General features: G+C 45.0%; 2 protein-coding genes across 2 annotated transcripts in view; one reads left to right on the forward strand and one right to left on the reverse strand.

The window, feature by feature from the left end:
- The window catches only part of rab26 (RAB26, member RAS oncogene family), a gene marked incomplete at both ends in the record, with an annotated part of 45,523 nt that extends 45,489 nt beyond the window's left edge, over positions 1 to 34 (forward strand). Inside the window, one exon of the mRNA XM_080541590.1 lies at positions 1 to 34. This exon is cut by the window's left edge and continues 69 nt beyond it. Coding sequence (XP_080397716.1) covers positions 1 to 34 — 34 coding nt within the window.
- A 9,238-nt stretch (positions 35 to 9,272) lies between these two features.
- LOC308167842 (uncharacterized protein) lies at positions 9,273 to 11,933 on the reverse strand (the record flags this gene model as incomplete). The annotated part of the gene is made up of 3 exons (XM_080542320.1): positions 11,852 to 11,933; positions 9,739 to 9,865; positions 9,273 to 9,427 (listed from the first exon to the last, which is right to left on the reverse strand). Exons 1-3 carry the CDS (start codon positions 11,876 to 11,878, stop codon positions 9,273 to 9,275), a joined length of 309 nt encoding a protein of 102 aa, XP_080398446.1. The 5' UTR covers positions 11,879 to 11,933.
- Positions 11,934 to 12,342: the final 409 nt, after the last annotated feature.

Below are 12,342 nucleotides of genomic sequence, written 5' to 3' on the forward strand. Positions count from 1 at the left end.
GGAGATGAAGAGTGTTGGCTGCTGCCGTTCCTAAACCTGCCGTGTGTGTGTGTGTGTGTTTGTGTGTCTGTGTGTGTGTGTGTGTGTGTGTGTGTGTGTCTATGTGTGTATGAGTCTGTGTTTTGTGGATGAAAGTCTGTTTGTGTATGTGTATGTGTATGTGTATGTGTGTGTGTGTGTGTGTGTGTGTGTGTGTGTGTGTGTCTATGTGTGTATGAGTCTGTGTTTTGTGGATGAAAGTCTGTTTGTGCGTGTGTATGTGTGTATGTGTGTGTGTGTGTGTGTGTGTGTGTGTGTGTCTGTGTGTGTCTGTGTGTATGAGTCTGTGTTTTGTGGATGAAAGTCTGTTTGTGCGTGTGTATGTGTGTGTGTGTGTGTGTGTGTGAGTGGTTAAATTTGTCAGTGGATACATTGTCTTCTGCCCCCTACTGTATTCTAAAAGGTAGACATAAGCCCAGTGTTGGATAACAACCACATTCTTCAGCACTGTGAAGCTCTCCCCTCATTACATGAACATTCCAGTGGAGGCTGGTGGAGGTAGAAAACGGAGGACAGGCTCATTGTAATGCATGGGATGGAAGGAGGAATGGTATCAAACACCCATTCGTCATTGTTTGTTAGCATGCATTACATTGAGCCTGTCCTCCGGTTTCTAACTCCACCAGCCTCCCCTGGACTACACACAACAAGAGAGTGTCTCTCTGTCATCTTTCATCTTTTTGGATAACTGTGTTGTCTGGTCTAGTTAAGATATTGGTCTCTCCTGGCCCACCTCTCCTGCAGCTGTGAATGTATTCAGACCACTCCTCTTTACCCCTCCCTCCCCCTCCCTCCTCCTTCCTCTCTCCCCTTGTTGTTATTTCCCCATTTTGGATCCGTAGTTTGACACAGAGTCGTTTCGTGCAATATTCCAAAAATGTTTCGTGATGTATGTACAGGTATATATATTTAAAAAATATATATAGTATATATATATTTGAAATCAAACTTTATGATCTGGAGCTTTCCAGTTTGCATCACTCACTTGTAAATGCTTGTCTTGTTTTAGCCTAAATGGAAAATGGCTCACAGAGACGTAGAAACAGGGGAGGCTGGTGGAGGTGGAAATCGGAGGATGGGCTCATTGTAATGCATGGAACGGAATGAGGAACGGTGTCGTCCTCTGCTTTCTGCCTCCACCAGCCCCTCCTACGTAGAAAACATAGGCCAACTGTAGAGCTAGTGAAGTAGTAGCTGTAGAAACTAGACCTGCTCTGACTCTGTTCAAAATGTGCAATTGAGTACAACAATGTCAATACAGTCCCATCCAGTGAAGGTATCAGAAGACTGGCTCATTGTGATGCATTTAACGGAACGAGGAACGTTCCTTCCTCATTTCATTCCTGCATTGCAATGAGCCGGCCCTCCGATTCCTGCAGTACCTCCACCAGTCTCCCCTGGGTCCATTATAGTGCCCCGTGGGAAAGGTTTGTACAGTCAATGTGTTTTAAATGTTGTTCCATGTTCAAAATATTGTCCAGGACCAGGAAAAGAGGTATTTTGACCACAATGGGACATTCTGGATAGATAAAGATTAAACATGAATTTGTGTTGTACAGAATGGTGAACAACATGTTTCATTGATGTTCCAGAGACAACACATCTGTCCTGTATTTCAGTGCAGTATTGTTCAAGTCCACCGTATGGACATATTTACTTTTATTTGACTTTACATTTGGAATGTTATCTTTATCAACATGTCCCTGATCAGGCCTGTGGTATTTTGAAGAGATTCACTCTTTATACCGACCACTTTTTAATTCACTACATGTATTACTGTTAAATATGCAGTATGAAGAGAGATGCGTTGTGTCATGTACATTTGATCAAACTTTCATACTGTTTTTTTTGTTCCTGTTTAATTTAAATATTATACCTATTGATGGAAAAATATTGATGGAATTGTATGTACAGCTTTTACAGTACATGGATAAATCATTAAATGTTATGATTATTGATTCAACATGTATACATCTGTAATTCTATAATCCACTCTGATAGGTAACATTTTGTAATGTAACTCCGGTATTCACAATAAAGATGATGCACAAAGAAGTGATTGGACTTGAATTTCTGCAACTAATTTATGAGTTCCGAAATCAGATCCATATAAATGAGTCCACTGTGCCATCCTGTGGCCTCCATTGGTAAGTGCTGGTCTAGAACGTCAGCTCTACTCAAATGTGACTCAGTCTGATCATTATGTGTTCCAGACCCCCAGACGTTTCCGGGTCTATGTAAAGACCGTTCCACCACGCCATGAAAACAGTTATGGTTTGGTTGGATAATGAACGCACACTTCGAAGGCACTCCTTGTCTGTTGTGAACATTAAAACAGTTGTCTTGCTTGTCTGTCCATCCAAAGTAATCCAAATAGGAATAACTCAAGAAAGTTGTAGCAGTTGTTGTTGTTGTACACCATATTGGGTGTGCGTACGATGGGGGGTGTAGCCGTAGCCCTGGTCCTCTGGTGAGCGTGTTCCGCCGTCAGTTCGGTCATCCAGCTTCCCCAGCGGTTGAACAGGTCGTCACTCTGGACCGTGTGGGTGTCCACCTGGAGACCTGGAGACGTGTGGGTGTCCACCTGGAGATGAGGAGCCCACTGCCGGAGCACGGGAATAAGTTGAGACGTGAGAAGTTGTGACACTTGTACTTTTTACAATGCTAAACTGCTATTTACACACAACGACCACTAGTTGGCCGCTTCTAAATTAGCCTGCTTCCTACACAGAAAAACGGCAAAATAGCTTTATATTAGCTTATCCTGATGTGATTTTGAAAATGTAAGAATACTTGGTGGTAGAACGCACATATCTAGGAAAAGCCATGAAAGGAGGGTCCTGAAATGTGATCGAGTGCAAAGATATATAAACAACATTTTACTCAAATGACCCCTCATAGCTGTTCTAGTGTTAAGATTTCCCTTTATCATCTGTAGTTATATACTGTAATTCCTTCTCTTCACTTTAATATTATTGACTCGGTAGTCAATGGTGACTTTTCAATGGTGTTGTTTTTTCTTTTCTTTTTTTGAGAAGTGTTGTGACACACAAATATCGATGCACACTTAGATGCACTACAAATACTGTCCATCGTAATGTGAGTTATAACAAACGTGGTGTTCTCTCCTAGCCCTCCTCTACCCCTCTCAGACCTCCACTGCCTCATCATCACATCCCTGTACCTGCAGAAGGATCTCTCCAAACGTCCTCATCCAGCAAGCCCCGTTGGCTTTCTCTCTCTCCCCAATAGTGAGGTCAGATACACGGCCACCACGTGCACCGACCGTGTCTGGATCCTTAGCCACCCTGGTCCTCTGGTGAGCGTTAGCAATGTCCTCTGTGTTGGCCAGGTTGGTCCTCTCTGGCCTGCCATTAACCTCTCCAACCTTCCTCCACACAGATAGCTGTTGTTGTTGTTGTTGTTGTTGTTGTTGTTGTTCTTCTTCTTCTTGGCTATGCGAGGCACTGATGGTGGGTCTCGTAGCCCTAGCCACCCTGGTCCTCTGGTGAGCCTGTACCGTAGTGTGTTCGGTCATCCAGCTTGGCTGGCGGTTGACCAGGCCACTCTTGGCTGTGTGGGTGTCCGCCTGGAGATGAGGGGTGCTGGCCCAATGCCGGAGCACCATGGGGGGCGTGACTGTGTCCAGAAGGACCTCACCATGCGGGAGCTCCAGATTGTGGAGGGCCACCAAAACACCAATAACCAATAATAAACCTATAGTGGCACACTTCCTAGTCATATTTAAAAAAAGAGCTAAAATCATCCAGTAACTTGAAAAAGCAGCTGCACTCGAAGAGAGACAGTTGAGTTGTGTTCGTTTGGAGGGTTGTAATGAAGTTGTCCATGGTACTGTCATACAGGGGCCTATGATGTCACCGTGGGCATTATGACATCATTGCTGTATTGGGAGGTTGAATTCCGATGATTAGAGTGAGAAGAGCCAAACTACTTTATTTTTGTTACACACAATACTATGTAATTTGTAATCATTAATAATAATCATTTATATAAATAATTCCCATTATGTTTAACTGGGGTGATTTTGTTTGTGAATTGTTATTTAAAATGTATTTATTCTGAATTAATAAATGATTCATTAAATATTATGATGGAATGTTCAAAACTCCATTCCAGCAGGAGCTGGTCATTTCCATTTCAAACCCTTTTTCTAACTTGTGACCGCGACAACAGTTTTTAAGGTACACAAAACATATTACAGGTGTGCATCTGGTTCCCAGGATTCCTACGGTGTGAATATCTAAGTTGTGACACTTGTACTTTTTGAGATAGAGCTGTCTGAAGATGGGCATGCTTTACTCAGGGCATGTGACGCAAATGTGACTCCTGATTGGTTTAAATCTCATGCTAGGAACACACAGACACAAACACATGTCAGGTATAGAAGCTAGATGACAGAGGAATAGCCCTGATCTGTTTACAAAGTGTTGCTATGACAACAAAAACACATCATAATAGGTCACGTAATAGTGAGAAGCCCCTGGTGTTGGGGTTATGATAAGGTAATACATACATGTATTGGAGGTTCCCAAACTTTTTTTGACCAAGGCACCCCTGAAGCTTTCCCCCTTCTCAACACACACACACACACACACACTAAGCGATGAGGAGTCTGTGCAGGAGCCAATATTTCTAATGATTCATTATATGTCTTGTACATGATTCTTGTTATGATTCTTGTATATGATTCTTGTTATGATTACATTTCTATTGGGATATTGCCTCAGGCATAGCTGTAAACATGCTTAGCTACTATATTTGTTGCTGTAATCGCAGTTGCTTCTAGCTATGATATTTAAGATCACTTATCTAGTTACACAATCTTCAGCATAACAAGTTCATAAGATATGAAAAATGCACAAGCAAAAGGAATAGAATGCACATTTTTTATTCACGGTGGAAAGCAGCTCCGGCCAAGGCTGTTTGCAGTTGTGAGCGTCCTCTGGAGGAGTTGTCACAGCCGCCACTGTGCCGGGCGCTAGAGAGAGGAGAGAGAGTTCATATGAGCTTCACCAGGCCTATAGCTACAGAATAGAATACTTCATTAGTTTAGTTAGTATGTCCTTAGGTCTATGTGTTCTACATGTTGACTTACCTCTGCTGTGTCCATCGTTGTGAAGATGGTTACAGGGTCTCCAGGCAGACGGCCTCCGTCCCCCGACAGCAGCTCAGCAGCCCAAGGCTCTTCAGCATCCTCTGGAAGAGGGAACGCTTCTGTTTCTTTGAAGCTCCGCTCTCCTCACAAGGCGTTGTCTCAGCTGTCACTGGGCTGGCCGCTAGAGAGAGGAGAGAGAGTTCATATGAGCTTCACCAGGCCTATAACTACAGAATAGAGTACTTCATTCGTTTGGTTAGTATGTCCTAGGTCTATGTGTTCTACATGTTGACTTACCTCTGCTGTGTCCATCGTCGTGGGCAACCTCGATGCCCTCCTGTCCTGAAGCTGGAGGCTGGATACTTACCTCGATGTCCTCCTGTCCTGGAGCTGGAGGCTGGATACTTACCTCGATGTCCTCCTGTCCTGGAGCTGGAGGCTGGACACCATCATTGATGTCCTCCTGTCCTGGGGCTGGAGGCTGGACACCTACCCGGTTGGTCCTCTTGCACTATATCAGTTGTTACAGAAGAAGAATCAATGACAGAACATATCTCTTAAAACCCCATTGTTCCTACAACAACAATGCATAGCTTGTCTGCTGTTTTATGATAAACTGGTAAGACTTTACCTTTACATTACACTTCCTTAATGTGAAATTATGTGGAATGTGGCCCTCTTATAAATTCACTGTATATTTTCTGTTTTACCTTGAGCTTGCGCTTCATCGTTGAAAGGAATTTGCTGAATTTCCCTTCCTTCTTCTTCCCACTAGCATCCCTCTGAGGCTGTGTGACCGAGGCTGTGGAGGTGTCGGATCCCATTGAGAGGGCCATCACCTGGTTGACCTGGTTGACCAGGGCCCGGGAGAACAGATCCACTGTGTCGTTGTAGATCTCAGAAGAGCTGGTGGACAGCAGGCTCTTGTGGCTGGAGACTCTGGTCGGGGCGTTGCTGTTGGAAGCTTCCACCCCCGTGCTCCATGATGAGGGAGGGACGAACAGCTGAAGAAGCAAACGCTTCACCGACTCCTCCGCATAGGCGGAGACCACCTGACTGCACACCAATGCACGCTTCTCTGCCGGTGGCCGTTTGTACATAACACTGTCCGACACACTGGTCCCAACGGCCACTGGCAGACTGCTGTGGAGTGACATCAGCTCCAGGAGTCTGTCCACAAGGGCGAGGGTCAGGGTGCGGATCCCCCCCTGGGACAGCAGCTCCTCCCGTCTGGTGAGGTCAGCTCCGAGAGAGGTGACCTCTTGAAGAACCAGTGGGTCCATGTGGTCCATCAGGACTTGCACCACGTCGGCCATCCGCTGTTTGGAATCATCGACGGAATCCTCCAGCACAGACTCGTCAGAGGTGCGATCGAAGGTCGCGCTTCTGACGACAGGGAAACTGCTTTCTGCTGGAAGCTCTGTGGGAGGCTGACATGTGAGACTACCCTCACTACACACCCTCTCTACATTCTCCAGCAGAGATCCTACAGCACTGTGGCATTGCTGTAGCTCCACTGAGGTCTCCATTTTCCCTGACTGTGCCACCATGTCACCCTGAATGGCGACCAGGATCTGGCTAATGCTGTCTCTAGCCTCAGCCATCGATGCACTCTGCTCAGAGGCATGCATCTCACGCCGAGTGAAGAACTCCTTCAGCTTCCTCTTCAGATCTCTGCAGATGGACTGCGCTGTAGACCACAGTCTCAGCTCCGACACAGCACTAAGCCCACCAGCCTCGGACACCTCAGAGGCCTCAGTGTGTGTGGGCAGCACACTGGGACCAGCTGAGGACTCCTCGTCCTGGAACAGGCTCTTCACACTGTTCACAACCATGCCGACGAGGTCTAATGCTGACGAGTCAGCACTGGCAGGTGACAGAGAGGAGGAGGTAGTTGACCCAGAGTGGTGGGAAGAACTGAGGGAGCATCTCTCTGATCTCATGAGAACATCCCTCACTTTCTCAGTGGCTTGACTCTGGAAGTCCTCCTTGGACAGTTCGCTCACGACTGCCTTCGGAGACACGCACAAACTCTCTGATGAGGAGGAGGAGTACTCCATTAACCATGTTACCATGTTGTCCACAAACTCGCAGGCAGCAAGGGACTCATCAGACGCCGTTGGTCCAGCGGAGGCTGTCTTCTCGTCTTCTGTCTTATAAGAGACGAGAATCTCGCTCAGAACCTCTTTGGTGGTGCGGTCGAGTTCGAGCTGGCTCACCGGAGGGCTCTGGAGAGCCAGCATGGGTCGAGAGCATTCACTCTGACTTCTACGCAGCTCTACTCCAACCAGTGAGTTGGATGGAAACATAGGCTCACTGCGAAAAGACTCCGCTTTTACCAGAGTAGATCCATGGATGAATCTATCCTGGTCTGAGGGCAGTTTACTCTTCTGGCTTGTGCCTTTAAAAGACACCAGCCGCGCGTAAAACGCTCTCAGCCTTCTCTGAAGCCTCTGAACTAGGGTCAGGGCAACAGGCAGAGACTCCTCCTTTGCAGCACCAGACCCAGCTGAGTGAGTGATAGACCTTATGTCTGCCACAAACTCATCAACAATGCCTGAGGCCTCCTCCGTGTTTATATCTATAGATATAGAGCTATTCCGGCACAGAATTGCACTCACGGCCTTGGTGGCTTCGGAGTGAAACTCCTCACTCTTCACACTCCTGAGGTGTCCCACACTGCGAGAGGAGGACACGCGTCTACCCGGCGCTCCAGCAGAGGATCCGTCCTCATCAGAGACAGAGCTGATCGTGCTGATCTTCTCTGCCAACTGTCTGAGCATGTCAGCTGCTCCCTGCACGCCCTCCTGATCAGCTGAGCTGCATGACTCCACCGTCTCAACGATGGCAGTCATGACGTCTGCCGCCACTGGCCCCAGGTCGGTCTTAGAGGTCGTGACCTTGACCTTTGGCACCAATGGTTTGGTGATCCCCAACTCCCGGAGCTTGGTGCACACCACGTGCAACATCCTCCTAGCCGCGGACATGGTGGTGTCCCTGTCGCAGACTATCGGGGTGGACTTATCTGACCTTGATAAGGAGATTATCAAGGAGACGTCAGAGTTCACCTGCTTCAGGACGTCTCTCACCACAGGTCTGGTCAGATCAAATGAGCCAGAGGAGACAGAGCCCAGTGATTGGAGGACGGTGTCCTCTGTGATCCCAAAGTGGACCTGGAGTGGATCATCCAGGGGGGGTGATCCTCCGGACACACACTGCCTCAAAGTCTGGGAACTTCAAAATAAAGACAAATATGACATTCAATTCAATCGAATGCAACTTTATCAATCCCTGGGGGATAAAAGCATAAGAGTTGGTGGCTCACATCAGACTCTGATGTAGTGGAGAGAGATTTGACTTTTTACAGTACGTTGTTACTCATTCTGATTATTGTTGGTATTTTGTCTATGGCCAAAACATTTCATCACCAACAAAAACCATTGTATTATCAGCATTGATAAAGTCCAACACTTTAACTGTGCAACAAACATTGGGTTCTAAAACAAAACAACGTAAAAAAAGAGCTTAGTGTGGGTTTACCCCCTGATTTAAGTTATTTGTGATGTTATGATCATAGCAGTCATTATAGCCTACCTCGCAGAGGAAGACCTTGATGTGCTGGTCTTCCACTCAGTGGAGGTGGTGGAGGAGAGCCCTGACCCACTCTGAGAGACTGCAGCCTCCCTGACCTCACTCATCTCTATGACCCGCTGAAGAGTCGGGAGGAGGACCTCTATGGCCGTGTCGGTGATTATTTTCACAATCTTCCGACCCGTGATGTCAAGCTTCACCTTGGTCATCTGTGTTCATTCAAAAGAGAGTGAAGAATTAGTTGGTGTTCAGCTTAAAGAAGGTAATCATTTCGATTGACTGATTCACAACACAAACAATGACTGGTATGGTATGCCTGCTAACTCTAAAGTCACACACATCAAATACACTTACAGGGTCTCTCATGCCGTCCTGGATCACCGTCCACTGCCTGGTGAAGAAACAAGTCAACATTTTCAGTTCTTTGGTCTTGGCTCAAATTTGTTGTACTGTTTATGCGCAGGGTGCAAAATATTGGGTGTGTATAGAAACATAGGGAGCATAGATACAGTAGAGCGCATAATACTTACTCATCACTGAGACCCTTCATGAAGCTCATCAGGATGGGGAAGGAGGCCTGATCTGCGTTGATGTTTAAGGCACCAACCACACCTTCCTCCGCCAGCAGCTTCATTCTGTCCTCACACTTCGTTCCGGAAGCGGAGGACATCACAGAAGGAGCTAAAAGAACCAAACAGAGAGGATTCTGGGGTTTTATTGCCACCTATGACATTTAGTCTGTAGTACATTAAGACAATCAATGGTTGTGTTACAATATTCACACTAGCATACCATGATGGAGTCATTTCCCAGCCTTGCATTCATAATGAATGTTAGCATGTGGATATTGGAATGATGTTCAAGTCATTATCATTGTCTGTGATTGGATGTTTAATGGAATGAAAGGCATTTTTTTCTTCTCATCAAACAAGTCTTCAAATAATCAACATAGGGACTTCTACAGGGAGAAGTAAACAGAAAAACCCTCTCACCTGCATCAGTGTTGGAGCTCTTCTTAAGGCCCTTGGCGCTCTTCCTAGCGCTGGAGGCCTTGGTGGCCTTCTCCGAGCCCTTCTCTGAGCTCTTGGCACTCTTCTTGCCACTACTGTTCCTGTTCATCTGCAACACAACAGAGTTCAGATCGACATTCTGGTCAACTTGTTACGTGAAGTCAAAGTAGCTTCAGACGGGATCACATAAAAACTGATTAAAATTACAATCAGTCAGAAGGCGACAGCAAAAGGCTTGTTCTGTTCATGTTAGGATAAGACATGGGTGTACAGCCATTTGACAGGAGGACACACAGTATAATGGAAATCAGAGATACATCAAATGATCTGACCCAACCCCAGGGGTTAAGTGTTATATGTGCTATACTATACTACTCTTCTTGACAGTGCTATATAGGCCTATTACACTCAGGATTGCCAGATGGGGCGGCAATCCTGAGTGTAATAGGCCTATATAACGCAATTTCAGCCCTCTGTATGTCTGTACATATATTGGATTGACAATAAAGCTGACTTTGACTTTGAATAATTATTCAATTTTTGGTCATTATTATCTTTGCATAATCGTTCTGACATGGTTTGTTGTTGTGGATGCGACCAGCTTGGAGTTGGTTGTGTAGGTCCTTTAGCTAGCTAGCTAACATTAGCATTATTATACAACAGTTAGTTCCGACCAAGTCATTTGATTGGACAAGAGGCATTCCATGAGTTACGATATACAGTCTAACAGCACTGGGACTTTTAACTATATGTATCACTCCGCCGTTAATTAGACTACATGTTTGTGTTCAGGTTACTAGGCAACAGTCCATTTGAAGGGTTAGGCTTCTGGCTGGTTAGGCTTCTGCTAGGCCTCAACCCTAGGACACATCTAACCGCTGCTCATTTTTTGAGCCTTGATTGGCTACGAGTAGTTGACAGAGTGCAGCAGCTTGCATTGGGCCTGGTCTTCAAGATACGCTACACCACAAAGACACCCAAGTACCTGTCAACATACTTCCAAAAAGTGAACAACGTCCACACATACAACACCAGAGGAAGCTCCACGAACCACGTTCAACCGCGTTGCACCACAAACAAGGGGTTAAACTCGTTTGCAAACTATGCAGTAAAAATGTGGAACGCCCTTCCTATAATCTTAAAGGAGTGCAAAACACTGCCCACCTTCAAAACCACTCTCAAAAAACATTTACAGGAGGCTGCAATCCGTAACTGGACCCTCTAAATCAAAAATCAGATTAAAAGACCCGAACTACCCACTGTACATACTTTGTGTTTTGTCCCCCGCCCCCACCTGTGGTGTATGTCCCCACCTGTCCTACCCGCTGTACATACCTCATGTTTTGTTGTATTGTTCTTCCCATGATGGATGTGTGTTTATCTTGTAGATAGTAATAGTTATTTGTCTGTATTATCTTGTAGATAGTACTAGCTTTTTTGTCTGTCTTACATGTAACGATGAATTGAGAATCAAGGACCCCAATTGAAATAAGCCAGTGGCTTTCTTGGGTTTTTATCCTGTTAGTTGACCTTGTATGTAATATGTACTTTCATGTACCTACTTCTGCAAATCTTCTAATAAAGTTTTCAATCAATCAATCAAGTTCAGTTGCGGAACTATTTTTTGTTTATTTTTATGATCAAATAAACAAACAAATCATAATCTGTTGTCGCTTATTACTATTAACTAATAAATCGAAAAAAACCGACAACTGTCTGTACTTCTGTTCGCTTTCATCCTGGCGGCAGTGTGAGGGGAAAGATTCTCCACCAGACAGATATGTAAACATCACCTACTGCATCTCTGGCAGCGACCAGCTGTTTCTACTGATTGAAATACTGCCTAGGGTCTCTATATGGATCTATATGGATCAACAAGTGTCCAAAAAGTGTAGCTTGTTTTTCTTCTTTTGAGAGGTGATCTAATTAATCGTCGCTTGAAACAGGTGGTTAATGACAGGTCGGTGCTGCAGGTCTGCAGGTCTGCGGAGTTTCCACTATGGCCGCCAGGGCTCTGCGCTAGTCACGTTGACTGCAAACTATGAATAGGCGTATTTACGCTCTTGAGACGGTGCTTTCAAATAGGTGTCCTTACCTTTTCTTGGGTTCTTCTATTCTCCATCTTCTAGTTGTTTTTATCCAACGTATGAAGCTGGAAAAACAACGTGACATGTGAGGTGTTAACCCACCACAATCAATGTCTACCAAGTTGTGATCGATGACAAGACGCACCGTGGTTTTATAGTGGAACACAAATACGTCATAATACATTGTGCGTCACAATCAACAAGTGGCCCGCCGAGTATTTTTTATTATCGTTGGAAAGCCTTATTATATTATTAATTATTATTATTATTATTATTAATTATTAATATTATATTACATTATATTATTAGTCACCCTTAGTTCACTCTCGTTTTCGTGTAAAGGTTGTAAAGGTGACTAATCAGGCTTTCCAACAATATAAAATACAACACCAATTGTACCTATATAAACATATAATCATCATATAATCATCTCAATGTATAATATGTGTTTTTAAGGGTTCGTAATATCAAAATTGACCTTGCTGTACTGTATAGCGGA

This window comes from Nansenia antarctica (assembly GCF_963989245.1).
Source record: "Nansenia antarctica genome assembly, chromosome: 11".
NCBI lineage: Eukaryota > Metazoa > Chordata > Actinopteri > Argentiniformes > Microstomatidae > Nansenia > Nansenia antarctica.